The sequence below is a fragment of the Desmodus rotundus genome, chromosome 5 (assembly GCF_022682495.2).
Source record: "Desmodus rotundus isolate HL8 chromosome 5, HLdesRot8A.1, whole genome shotgun sequence".
NCBI lineage: Eukaryota > Metazoa > Chordata > Mammalia > Chiroptera > Phyllostomidae > Desmodus > Desmodus rotundus.
Window position 1 is genome coordinate 13,215,770 of NC_071391.1, and position 14,138 is coordinate 13,229,907.

Sequence of the window (14,138 nt, forward strand, 5' to 3'; positions counted from 1 at the left end):
CCCTCTAAAGATAACAACCTAAGTTGTTCTTACTACTTGGCTGAGTTTAAGGACTTTCAGCTGGAGAACCAATGCCAAGTCCCTCAACAACAGTTATTTTCTCTTAACTGCTAGGGGATAGGATAAGAAAAAGTTCACATTGTGAGACAAATCAAGCACTTCTCTTCCTTAACTTTGTTTCTCTTTTAGAAATATGAGATCCAAAACAAATATTTAAGGAAGAGCAAAGGTCAGAACAGTCCCTCTGTCTAGACATGCCAACAAAGATTAGCAAGACTCCCGTGGCTATTTGTAGGCATAACCTTGAAGAGAAAAAAGGCAGGGCCATTCCCCCTAAAGATCGATTTGCTGCTAACTACCATGTATTCACCCTTCCCTACCGTGCCCACCCTTGAAGACCAGGCAAAAGACGGACCACTGCACGTGTAAGACTCTGTGAGTGAGTCATGTGTCTGAACGTCAGATTTGGTGATTTACGGACTATCTGGAAAGATCAACTTTAGATTTATTAAATAGTTTGCTTTAAAATACTTGACATATCTTAATTATTTCATCCTCTCAACCCCCTGGGAGGTAGCTTTTATGAACTCCATTTGCTGGGAAAATTTGGTCAAGGAAAATAATAATAGTATTATCTATTTACAAAGCACCTTCCTTATAAGAGCTCCGCATGCTTATCTTTTCAATCTTCTAACATTCCTGTGAGGTAGGTGGCAACACTACCTTTTCCTTTCTAAAAGGGGAAATGCTGGGAGCTTAACGACTTACTCACATGGTAACCTGTGTTTTACCCAGTAACTAGAACATACTGCTTAGCATTAACACCAGACCGTGAACTGAAGTCTGAACTGCACACAGTTCCAAGTGGCCAAGCTGCCAGTTTTCTCTACAGCCATCTTCCAACGCATCACACTCCAAGAAGGACTGGGACCGTGCTTGTTGTTTGAGCTCATGTGCTCATTGTTTATAGAGTTTACTATCATTTTTCTAAATTGGACTATTAAAGTTTTGTCTGGACACCTGACAGCTACATTATTTTTTTGTTTACTGTCTGTGCACCAGCATTGTAAATGATGTCATCAGGAATGCACAAAACTCTCAGACAAAGCTGCAGGGCCAATCAAAGCAAATCACTTGAGGAAGAGTGCATTTCTTTTTCTTCTTTTCTTGAAGTAGGCATCACAAAAACGTGACTCATTAAACCCAAAAGAGTTGACTATGCCAGTAAGGGCTTCTTAGGCAGCCCTCCACAAAGAGGCCTGAGTGGCAGCATGCGGCCTCCTCTTCTATGCATTTTCCTCCCGGCAGAATGTGCACTTGTGTGGCTACATACACGATTATAATCTCCCCTGAAAGGCAATTCCTTCCCTATGACAGGCTGAACAGTGGCCTGAGTGCTGGCCTCATGTTGCCTGTGCAGTTAACATGCTGAAACAGCAGACACATTTAATCTTCCCTTTCTGAAAAACTAAGATGGGACAGAACGGAAGCTGGAAGGAACTCCACACAGAGAGAAAGGAGGCCAGTCCGCGAGCCCAAACTCACTTTCTTAATGGGCTGAGCTGCTTTGTGTGTCGGCTACTTACGCGTCAATCTGCAGGACTTTGGGGCATGAGAACCGTGCAGCAGAGTGGTTCTGGCAGCCTCTCCATGAGACAGGCAAAGCCAAAGACAGGTGGCCCTCAGTCACATTCAAAAGTGTTATTGTTTCAAACACGCCTATTTTAAAATACATAATTTTCCCATTTGTGCACACGGTATGTAAGTTGGCCACAGGACTTCTGCCACATGTTTTTGTTGGTTTTTTTTCCCTAAGGAAAGCAACAGCCCTAATGCAGCCCTATCCCTGCCCCACACCTGTTTACTGGGGGTCAGTGGGGCTATCCCAGGTGAGAGAAGTCTGAGTCTAACAAACACCTGACATGAAGGCCTGGGGCACAAACAGATTTCTGTCTGAGATTACAGAAACTGAAGCTTGTGCTTTATCACAATTACCTGTAATCTCAGGGCTAGATAATAGTATTAACAAAACCTTGAGCTACACAATAATAGGACAGCTGGGAAAAGGCTCTACTGTTTCCAAAGAATTGTGCTTTAAAAAGCTAATTCAATGAAGAAAAAGAAAGGGCTCTGAAAGTACCTTCTCAAACAATATTTACTTTTACTGCATTCCTGCTAATCAAACAAAACTTAGTCAAAAGCTTTTATGAAAAATACATTTGATGATTTCAGCAGTAATTGTTTTGTTTAAAGTAAGGTGCTTAAAAGAAAACATAGCTAATGGGATTAGTAATCTGGTAAATCAGATGTGTTTGGGAAAAACCCTCCTCTCTTTGACAAATCATTAAAATTCTGTTCAGAGAAATGTGTTTTGACCTGAAATTCCAGTCATGGAATGAGCTGTCCTAAGGCCCCTGGGGCAGGAGTGCAACAGTGGTCCCAACACAGGGGACCCGGGGACTCGTTTACCAGGACAATTCCGGCCTTAAAGCACATCACTCTGCCCAGGTGAAGGACGAAATCTCATGGAGCTGCCCCCAAACTGCATAAAATTTCCTCCCTTCTTAAAGTACCATTTAAAAAATGCACTTTTAAAAACTGTTGTGTAACCAAAACATAGAAACTATGGTAATCAAGAAACTAACCTTAGATACAATCAGAGCTTAAAACCAGAAGGATCCAGGTGTGCTCTCCCTCTCGGGAACACGCCCAAGCCTTTCTTCCTTCTCAGGTGTGCCTCTCCTAAACTCTGAGGGTCCCCACGAGACTTGCAACCAGAGGAGCCACGGGCGGCAGCAGCTCATCCAGGCTGACCCCCCGAACCTGCCGCCAAGGCCTCTTTGCTCTGACTTTCCAGTGAGCCAAAGCAGCCCCGCCTAGGCTCTGTCCTATTGCTTCTTACTACCTAAGCCCTTCCTTGTGTCACTGTCCCAGCTTTAATAAAGTAGGCTAAAAATCCCTCCAAACCCCAGAAGGATCCAGGGTAGATTTTAATCGGTCATCCCTTTTTTTCATGCATGGAAAGGGGGGTGGAAATTCTAGTGTCTCATATGATAGAACTGAATTTCTTTCTCCCAGTTAAAAAATTTTTTTTTATTCTGCTACTTAAAGCAGATCATTCATTTAACTTGGGCCAAGCACTGAACTAGATTTTGGAGACACTGAGAGAATAAGCCTACCCTTATGGTTTCCCATTCAGGTAAGAAACAGGCAATAACCAAGTAAACAAATAGATTAACCAGATAGGACATAAATAGGATGATGAACTAGGGATAAGCTAATGGACCATTTGTCTCTTCTGAGCTACTATTATTACTTTTTAAAACTTTAATTACCTACTCAGCCTTCTAAGATTACTTAATTAGCAAACATAATATTTATGTATATCAAAGTGATCCCCAACTTTTGGACAACATTTGGAAGAAAGATTTTAATATTACTTTAATATATAAATGATAAGCAAGGTAAAAAAAAATTACAGAAATATTTTAAAGACCTAGAATAACCCTGAAATAACCTGCAATTTAGTTACCTTGGAGAAATGGGGGTGGGTGAGGGTCGGGAACAACACATCTTAGAAGTCACTTGCTATTTCTCTTTTTTCCCGACAAAAGGATATTTCATTTAATTAAATAGCTCCCAGACTCCCTGAAAAGGTGGAAGAAACAGAGTCTGAAGGTCCGGGAACAACTCCCGAAGGCACGTCCCAGAACCGGGCCCCCAGGGAACTGCTGCCCCTGCCAGGACTGCAAAGCTGCTGATCACCCGGAGAAAGCACGGCTCTCCCACTCGGGAACAGCACTGCCTGCACTGTCACTTCGTGTCACAATCATCTGTGAATGCGTCCCATCTCCCATCTACAGTGTAAGTTGCCTGGGGGAAGGGACCTTTATATTCTTGCCTTGCATTATATAGAGAGGGTCCAGGGAAGGAGGGAAGGAAGAGAGGGAGGGATGGAGGGAGGGAGGGGAAGGAAGGGGAAGGACAGAGATGATTTTGTGAATATGAAATTGTATGTTCATTACTATTTTTAAGTGACCTAGTTTCCAAAGATTTAGGAAGTTGGTGTAACAGACACCAAGACAGGAACAGACTTGCAAGAGATAAACTGGGGGAAACGCCCATGGGGAAAAAGGGGAGAAAGCCAGAGGAAGCTAGGACAGCTTAGGGTTGACCCTTGTAAAGGAGTGGGGGAAAGAGACAGAGCTTGAGAGAGAAAGAGAGAGAAGAAAGGGAAAGAAATAGACTGCAGTGCAGCGGGAGTCTTCAAGCCAAAATCGTCATAGGAAGAGTCACACATCTAGAGGTGGAACTGTCCCACTCAATCACTGGCTTCGAGTAGCCGGGAAGGAAGTGTGACCTCAGGGCGAACAAGGAGTTGGATTCAGAGCAGAGGTTGGGAGTCAATTACCCTCCCCAAAGTAGGAGATCACAGAGGCACATTTTCATGGCTGCCACATACATATGTTACATATTTTTACAAGAGTATAGTAATAATGACATTAGCTAATATTTATTGAGCACCTACCCTGGTGCTCTAAAAAGAAAGGTCTTTTACTCATTTTGTACACCCTCTTTTCACAATTTAGACCCAATTTAGCAGCTGGGCACTGATCTAAAAGTTTACATGTATGAGTTAAGTGCAATACTACTATTATCTACATTTTGCAGATAAGAAAACTAAGGCACAGAGAGGTTGAGTAACTTCTTTAAGGTCACACAGCTCAAAGTACATAGAGTATTGTCAATAAAACTCTACCAAATGGTTTCTTTAGAAGTTATTTTCCTCATTGCCTGCCTCTAGGACAGCAGTCCAGTGGCAAGAAGAAACTGAAATTTTACCATTTCCTGATCCATCCTGGTTCCTAGGATGCCCCCTCCTGGCAGAAATGTTAAATTAAGCCCTGGGAGCCTGCTGAACTGACTCCAGGACCCATGTATAGATCTAGGCAATAGTTGGAGCCTCGTTTTTGGAGTTGCCTAAGATATTTATAGCATGGAGTTTAACAATTTATAGCATGGAGTAAACTCTGGAGTCAGACTGCTGGGTTAGAATTATTCCTTCATGATTTACTAGCCTGATATTTAATATCTTTGTATTGCAGTTTCCTCGTCTGTGAACTGGAGATAACCATTGAAACTATCTTTATGTGCAGTAATATATGTAAAACACCTAAAATGTTACCTGGTACATAGTAAATGCTTAATAAATCTTAGTTGTTGTTGCTGGCTATTCACACATGGGGTACCCTAATGCCAGATTATTCACATTCAATTTAACATATATGAGTACGTATATATTAAGTGTTTACATTGTGAAAGGCAGGTAGGTGTACAAGATGAGTAAGATACAATTCCTGTTTTCAGGAAACTTATTTGCAACTAATAAACTCCATCCTAAGAGGGAAGCAAGGATCACTGCTCTTTGCAGGAAATAAGTGTTTTGGTTTGTTTGTTTTTATCCCGTGGTAGAGAGCAAAAAACAGACTATGGAATCCAACAAACCTGAGTTTGCCTCCCTGCTTTGCTATGCTTAATCACCTATGGGACTTTGTAGAAATCAATTAGCCTTTCTAAGCCTCAGTTTCCTTCTCTGCAAAGTGAGATGACATTCATAACTACTAAATGGGATTAATAATAATACATACTACTACCTGTGGTTGGGAAGATTGAATAAGATACAGCACAATGCTAAGCATATGTGAAGTGCTCAATTTATTGTGACTCCTCTGAAAGTATAGCCTACAAGGGAGAAAGACCATCTCTGATTTCCAAGTTATCTATTATGCCAACCCACTACCAACCCTAGTGAGAATAAGCAGTTTCCCTGGGAACAGAAGAGGCAACGTAGAGCATAGGTGAAAGCATGCACCCCACCAAATTAGGTGGGGTAAAAAACAAACCTCACACCCTCGTGCTTAAACTTGGGTCAGCACGTAGGTGGTGTTTTGTACAGCTGGGACCAGAACAGGCTGCCCTTCGGCTCCAGAGAGCTCTCCACACCCAATCAGATACACAGCCACACCTCAGCTTCTGGCAGAAGCTCCCAATAAGTATGCAAAAGGCTGGAAATCTTTCAAGGGTTCTATACTCATTTCATCTCCTTGCCAGCCTCTCATCTCTCTGTTCAGGCCTGGGCATTAACACAATTTCTCTCACTGTATTCTGATGGTTGCAGGCAAAAACATCATCGAGCTGATTCTACAGTGATGATCTTAAGATCCTAAGCCAGTGATATTCAACCTTTTTTCATCTCAGGCACACATGAGCTAATTACTAAAATTCTGAGGCATACTGAACAAATATTTTCTTGCCTGACAAAAAAAATAGGTGTAATTTTTTATTGGTTTACAAAGAAAAAGTCATTGTAATCACCTGCACTTTTCATTCCAGTTTCATTCGTTAATTTTTAAAAAAATCAGGTGTCTATACTTGCATTTATCTGGTACCAAAAATTAACCAATCAGATGCAACCTTATTATGTGATGTGACCAATAAGATGCAACTCTATTATATGACCTATATATTTATGGTTCAAGAAAGGGCATTCACACCATACAGCTATTGCTGTGTTGGCTGTTGTCATTTTCTTTTTTTGACAATCTAAAGGGAAAAGAGGTCAGTGCCCCTGACTAAATAGTCAGGCATTGCATGTTCTAAAAATTCTTGCTGCACACCAGTTGAAAATTGCTATCCTAAATCATTCTGGGATTAGGTTCCTAATCCACAAAGTCACTAGGGAATGGATCAGTTTTCTGAACATTATGAGAAATTGTTTTCTTCACTAATAGTTGAAAAGGCAAAATATAAGCCCTGGATAACAGGTAGAAGGAGAAGTCTATAGATATTCATTGAATAGGTATCCCTGTGATTTACACCAGAATACTCAAAAGAGGTCCCTACACCTTACCGAGGGGTACTCAGCTTTGGCTTTTGTTTGACTGAATGCTTAGAGCTTTCCAGTCTCTGCAATTTTCTTTTCTCTGTATGTATTTTCTTCTGTAGGCCTATGCATGTAAGTGACTTTATAATTTTTTTTAAAAGGAAAAAGAATGAAAACAAAAACAAAAAACCCCCACAGGCAATATTTTATTAAATTAATCCATAGGGAGTAGTCATTAAACTAAGGGTGAATGCTTCAAAGCAGCATGCCTCTAAAACAGACAAATTGTATGGGCAGGGGTTGTTCTCAACCGAAGACAAATGCATTTCAACAAAGTTATATGGTTGGACGAACCATGAGGAAGCCAGCGAGTAGTATGACCCTGCTTAGGGCGGTATAAATGTCCAGATGGTGATTAAGACAGGGAGTTAAGACACTTAAATGTCATAGAGCCCTGAGGAGCACTTGTTCAAACATGAGGTAGATAGTTGGACACTGAAGCTTTTTCAACCCACCTGAGACTTTGTTTGTAGATTCATTAACAACACTGCCACTGAATTAGTCTTCCTAAAAAAGTCACTTGTAGAGGGACCACCAACTTCTACTCACCAAAGCGCCAGTATATTAAATATGCCAAGCCTTTGAGACATAATTTAAATGGCAAACACCCAAGAAAATGAATAATGGACTAGGAGCTTCAAATATTTCATAGATTCATTAACTACTGGATAAATAAGATAAAATATGTAAAATCCTTAGCAAAAGTCTAGGTATTGCTAGACACTGATGTCATTATTCATTGGATAAAAACATCTGTGACATAACTATGCCCTTTTGGCTAATCACAATCTTTCTCTCTCTCTCTCTCCCTCTCTCTCTCTCTCTCTCTCTCTCTCTCTATATATATATATATATATACACACACACACACACACACACACACACACACACACATATGCCTTTGAAATACCAAATACTTAAACTTGGTGAAAAGATGCTCAATTTCATAAAAGAAATGCATATTAAATCTCCCTGGGACTATCTGTCACTTAATAGGTTGAAAATACCCAAAAGCTTGACATATTTTATTGGAAAGACTGTGGAGGAACAGGCATGCTCATATATTGCTGGTAAACCCCTAGGAAGGGCAATTTGGCAACATCTACCAATATTTAAAATGCATATACCCCTGCCCAGGCCAGTGTGGCTCAGTTGGAGTGTCGTCAGGTGAACTAAATGGTCGAGGGTTCAATTCCCGGTCAGGACACATGCCTGAGTTGCAGGCTCTGTCCCTGGTCCAGGTGCCTACCAGAAGCAACTGATGGATGTTTCTCTCTCACATCCATGTTTCTCTCCCCACCTTCCACTCTCTCTAAAATCAGTGGGCATGTCCTCAGGTGAGGAATAAAAGAAAACTGCATATAGTCCTGACCTGCCAATTCTACTTTGAGGAATTGATCCTTGCAGATCTACCAAAGTAACAAAATTGCAGGTTATTCAGGGCAGTATTTTTAGTAATAGCAAAAGGCTAATAACTACTTACTGTCTACCAATAGAGAATTGGTTAAATAAACTATTGAAATACTATGCAGCTAAAAAATTTAAAAATGAGGAATCACTCTACTAATAAAGAAGTTTCTCTGAGATCCATTAAATGAAAAAAGTATGCACTGTATTAACCCTTGTGTACACAATAAAATAAACTCTGGAAGGATATACAGGAAGCCAATAATAGTGGTTACTGGTAAGGGGCTGATTACGGAGGAGAACTGGCAGATGAGGGGGAAGGGGTGGGAGGAGGCTTTTCACTATAAACTTTATATTTTTAAATCCAGTTTCCATATTCCCAATACAAAAATTCAAACTAGAACTGGTTTTCATTAAAACCGTGTATAGTACATTTAAACAACTGATGTTATTCCGTGATAAAAAGAAATGAACTATCAAGCCAGGAAAAGACATTCAGGGAACTTAAACGCATATTGCATAGTGAAAGAAGCCACTTTACTGTCTGGCTCCAACTCCATGACATTCTGGAAAAGTAAAACTTTAAAGACAACAAAGAGATTAGTGGCTGGGGTAAGGATGAATAGGTAGAACACTGAATTTTTAGGGCAGTGAAACTATTCTGCATGATACTATAATGGCAGTTACAGGACCTTATGCATTTATTAAAACCCATAGAACTGACAACACAAAGACTGAAGCCTAATGTAAACTAAGGACTTTAGTTAGTAATAATGTATCAACATTTGTTCATCGATTACGACAAATGTACTACACTAATGCCAGATGTTAATAACACGGGAAACTCTGAGTGCGGGAGAATGTGGGACCTCTGTATAATATCTTCCCAGTTTTCTTGAAATTGCTCTAAAAAATAAAGTCTATGAATACTTAAATATTCGTGTGCATATATTCTGTTTTCATCCAATAAATACCTTACACACTACAGGTGCTCAGTAAAGTACTAGCTACTTAGGTTTTGGAGTGGGCAAATGAGGTTCTGATCGCAGCTCTACTATTTCTTAGCTGTGTGGCGTCCTTGGTGCAAGCTACCTCTTCGGCCTCAGTTTCCCCGACTGCAAAATGGAAGAAAAGCACAGTAATTCCTCCTAGGGCTGTTGTGGCGATTCAATAAGGAATGTATGTAAAATGTTAGCGCAGAGCCTAAGGAAAAAGAAACGCTCAGAATTGTCAGTTGTTGCTAAAATGGTAAAATGGTTATTCACAGAATGACTGATTTGGCACTTCAGGTTTCAAGGTTACTCCACTACCCCAAAAGGGCCCCAAATTCGCAACTCCAGCCTATCCCACTTTGAACACAATACTCACGGCCTGCGCTGCAGCCCTAGCACCGCATACATTCCTTACTCCCCAGGTGCTGTGGTCCGCCTCCAGCGGCCTCACAGGCTCAGGACCCAGAACGCGCCCCCTTCCCCGCTCCTCCCCATCCCACTGCGGCCGGCCCCACCCACACCCCGCCCCCGCCACATCGCCTAATTCGTCTGCTCTTCTTTTCATCCCCGAGGCTCCTACCCAGATACTCGTAGTCCGGTAGGGCTAGGCGCTCCGGACTCAGCATCATTTGACTGGGGTAGCTTCCAAGCTCTAGCTCTCCGGCTTCCGGAACCCAGGTCGCCGGCTCCCTCCGTTGCCATGGCCACCTAGGCAGCCGGAGTAGAGGCGGGCGGCGGAGGGGGTGTCCCTCAAACGCTTTCCGTCTGGCAACGCCTAGCTGGCCACATCAGTTCCGGGTGGGCTGCTTCGCGGTGGTCGAAGCTTCTCTAGGACTCACGACTGGTTGAGGAGGTGGTTTTAGAAGAATTTGAGTGGAGAACTCTTTTGAATTATCGTATTTCCCGGCTTCGAAGAATTATTGCCAGGTCCCATATGCTCAATTTCTGAATTTTATAACTATTCCTGCCTTATGCAGTGGTTTTAATGGCTCACAATAGCTCCCACCCCTAAATTCCCATAAAGACTTAATATCCCATTACCTATTTTTATCTCTTTATTATTTACTATCTTCAATTGCTGCAAAGTGCTTTCACGTGCGTGTATCTTGGCTGCTATACGAAGGCTGGAAGCACAGAAGGTGCTCGTTATATCCTCTAAGAGTTCATTGACATTTCCTCTCAAGTTCCTCTCTTTAGTCCCTCATTTTACTCCTATTCCTTACTGTTTGGTACACTTCCCAAGTGTTTTTCTTTTTTCCTACCAAGACACTTCACTTCCGGAGGGGATGACGTGCACAAACCACCTATTGGATTTTTTTTTCCTCATATGCCTAATTGCTTACTTCTTTAAGAGGGAAGGACATTCATTGGTTTTTAAGTTTCCAGAGGTCCAGGCAGTTCTCATTTTGCTCCCCTTCACTCCCAACAACAGGTTCGTGGTCTGTAGCACTTGTCACAGATGAAACCTATTAGAGAAAGCCGCTCTTTTCTCACATTTTTTAGTTCGTGCTCCACCCCTACCCCAAACAAACAAGGTAAGGTTTTGTGAAAAGAAAACAAAAATCATGCTATCAAAGGAATGACTGGGAAACCAGTGGACCACCTACATTGGGAGGAAAAAGAAAGAGGAGGTTCTTCTCTTTGTGTTTTGAGTGGTCTATTCTTAGCCTCCTCCAACAGGAGCTTCAAACCTCCTAATTCTCCCTTTCCCTTAAAATTGTATATGTGTCTCATTTCTAGGTTCCTGTGAGTCACACTGAGTTTAGATGAGGTAAGGATAAAGGGACAGACCCAAACTAGGAGCAGAATTTATTATCTTAAAGCAATGAATTTACTAATTTAATATTTGATGTGAAGTTTTGCAAATATGATGGAAATATTTGCCTTCTTCCTCCACCCTTGCCCCCCATTCCCTTTACCAATACAGCTGAAGGGAATAGAAAGTTTATAACTTTCACACCTGTGGCCTATTACTATATTATTAATAAAGCAATAGGATAGTCATTGTTAAGGATTACAATTTCATTTATTTCCAAGCAACCTGGAGCTATTTTCAGATCATTTGTCATAAGACCTTTCTAAGGCACTTCTCCCTTCTCTAAGCAGGAGAACTGAGGAACATATCGAGAAAATGAATTGTCTAGCATCACCCAGCCAATAGTGGGAGAGAGAGAACTGGATCTCAGCTATCCCAACCCCCAGGCTAGTGGTCTGACCACTAAACCACACTGCCTCTTTTTTTAGGGTCTATTGGCTTAGTATTTGTTCATTTATTTATTTTTTTCTTTTGCTCTGCCCTGCCAGCAACTGGAAGCTACCAGATAAAAGAAGAGAATTTTCAGTCCAGGCTGAACATTTGACATCCTCTTATTTGTGGAGCATTATCCTGGGTCTTGGAGGGTGCTGCTGCTGCTGAGGTCTGTGTGGTGGAGCTGGGAACCAGCCCCAAGAATATAGCTTTGTTTGGGCATTAACCCATTTGCGGTTATAATAATGATAAGTTTCAGCACCAGTGGCGCCTGACTGTTAATGACTCAAAGAAAGCTAAATAAGAACAAGATGTCATCTCTGGAGCAATTTGTAGATTTTTCCTACAGCTCCATCCCTTCCATAAAAATCCTAAGGATCCTTATATTTAAAGTCAGTCTCTATTCTTAATGTCCTGAACAGCCTGTTGAAGATGACGTAGAAGAGAGGGTAGGTGGTTGCTAGACTAAGGCTTCAAGAAAATTTGGGGTTGCACAGAAATGACAGGGAGCCTTTTCCTGGTGGTGGAATTACTGCTGTTGACACTTTTCTTCTTTACACTTTTCTATATTCACAAAAGTGTTCAATAATAGCCATGTATTGTAACCTGAAAACAAGCAAAAATAAGTAAATGAGTGACTTGAAAAATTTTTAAGCAGAAGAGATGACCTTCCAGATAGTGTTTGTTATTCCCAAGAAAGGGCCACTACTTTTAGATTTATCTTCTGCCATAGATTACATGGTAATAGATTTTGAAGACACATCTGTGGTGGAGGAACTTTTTCAATGAAACATAAAAACATCAGTCTTAAGAAAAGTGAAAATACACAGGAGTTGTTAAAGCCAAGTGTATTTTTGTGACCGTGTTGAGTGCTAAGGAAAGAAAAAAAAATGTCTGCCTTCAATTTAGATAGGCTTTTCAAACTCTTATATTATCATAACATATTTCTGTATATTTCACCCAAACAAATAATCATCCAGTTAACCAGAAGACAACTCCATGATCCTAAATAAGCAGGAGATGTAAAATTGATGAAAGCAGAGAGAGGGCATGAGATGTTAAAGTATTACAGCATAAGGAAGGGAAACATCAAACTCCAAATGATAGGAGAGACAACCACAACAGAGAGGATATGTCAAGACGTCAATTTATCAGATTGTAATTACTAATTATAAAGAGAAAATTAACAGCCTGGTTGGGTAGCTCAGTTGGTTAGAGCATCATCCTGAAACGCCAAGGTTGTGGATTTGATCCCGGTCAGGGCCATACACAAATCAGCCAATGAATGCATAAATAAGTGGAACAACAAATCGATCTCTCTCTCCCCCTCCCCCACCCCCCACCCTGTTCTCTCTCTCTAAAAAAAAAATCAATAAATCTTTGAAAAAGAGAGAAAACTCACAGACATTGCTGGCTCTGCCAAGGACCTAGGAAGAGATTGATAGGGAAAAGAATCCTCCCTGGAATTGAAAACTTCAGAGAAATAAACATAAATGTCCTAATAGTTGTAAACCTCAAGGAAACAATCAGAAAAAAAATTCAGGCTGAATTATTGCTACAAAACAGGTTCGAGGAACTAGGACAAGCTTTTATCAACTCATCAAGCAGTAAAGATGCTAACAGCAAAGTAGCGGCTAAGAAATGCAGATCATGAAATTCATTCTAAGCTACTAGGCTCTTAAAAGATGTAACCTCTTTAGGAGCAAAGCGGAAACTAAGTGTGATACCACCATATGGAATTAACATGTTTAAATTTAAAATGTTATTTACATACAAGCCATTTTGGACTACCACGGGTCAACAGACCAGAACTTTGGGAGAATTCGCAAAGAAAACGTTTACTAACTGTGGGACAGTTAAAATTAACTAATGCATTACAAGAAAGTGATTAAGAGGACATGGCTTAAATTGAACTGTAGGTGAAAGGCAAATTATAGACTTGTGCTTTCTTGTTATTTTATATTTTTCAAATACTGCAAAAAACAGTTAGGAATTACAATTTCATATAGTTTGAAAGGGAGGAAGATTTTATGATTTTTCTTGGTAGCCCACAAAAATTAGTTGTGTGTTCCTCTGTCCTAGGCTATGCATTTGCTAAACACTTATGATATATTTTTTAAATTCTTTGAATTCTCCTAGATTATGAATTTCTTGAGGGCAGAAACAGTCTTCATTCATCTTTAAATTTCTAGTGTCATGCACAGTGCCTGATAGAATAAGTCCCTGAATACCATAAGTAGATTTTTCTTCCTGTAAATTAAAAGTATAGAAAAGGCCTTGGCAGTGTGGCTCAGTAGACTGAGTGCCATCCTGTAAAGCAAAGGGTCGTTGGTTCGATTCTCAGTCAGGGCACATGCCTGGGTTGCAGACCAGGTACCCAGTAGGGGGTGCATGAGAGGCAACCACCCATCGACGTTTCGGTCCCTCTCTTTCTCCCTCCCTCCCCCCTCTCTAAAAATAAATAAATAAAATCTTGAAAAAAGAATCCCTGCAAGTCAAAACATTTTTAAAAATAAGTAAATAGAAGTACAGAAAACAAAGGCCCTCC

At 40.8% G+C, this 14,138-nt stretch overlaps 1 protein-coding gene across 2 annotated transcripts in view; it reads right to left on the bottom strand.

Annotated features, from left to right (window-relative positions):
- CSTPP1 (centriolar satellite-associated tubulin polyglutamylase complex regulator 1) overlaps positions 1-10,049 on the bottom strand; it is a 156,194-nt gene extending 146,145 nt beyond the window's left edge. The window contains exon 1 of one of the 2 annotated variants that reach the window (XM_024558873.3): positions 9,923-10,049. In XM_024558873.3, coding sequence (XP_024414641.2) covers positions 9,923-9,971 — 49 coding nt within the window. In that variant the 5' untranslated portion in view covers positions 9,972-10,049. Of the gene's footprint in view, positions 1-2,645; positions 2,821-9,922 lie in introns of those variants that run through there. The other variant, XM_053924201.2, reaches the window with a different exon arrangement.
- Between the last annotated feature and the right edge of the window lie 4,089 nt (positions 10,050-14,138).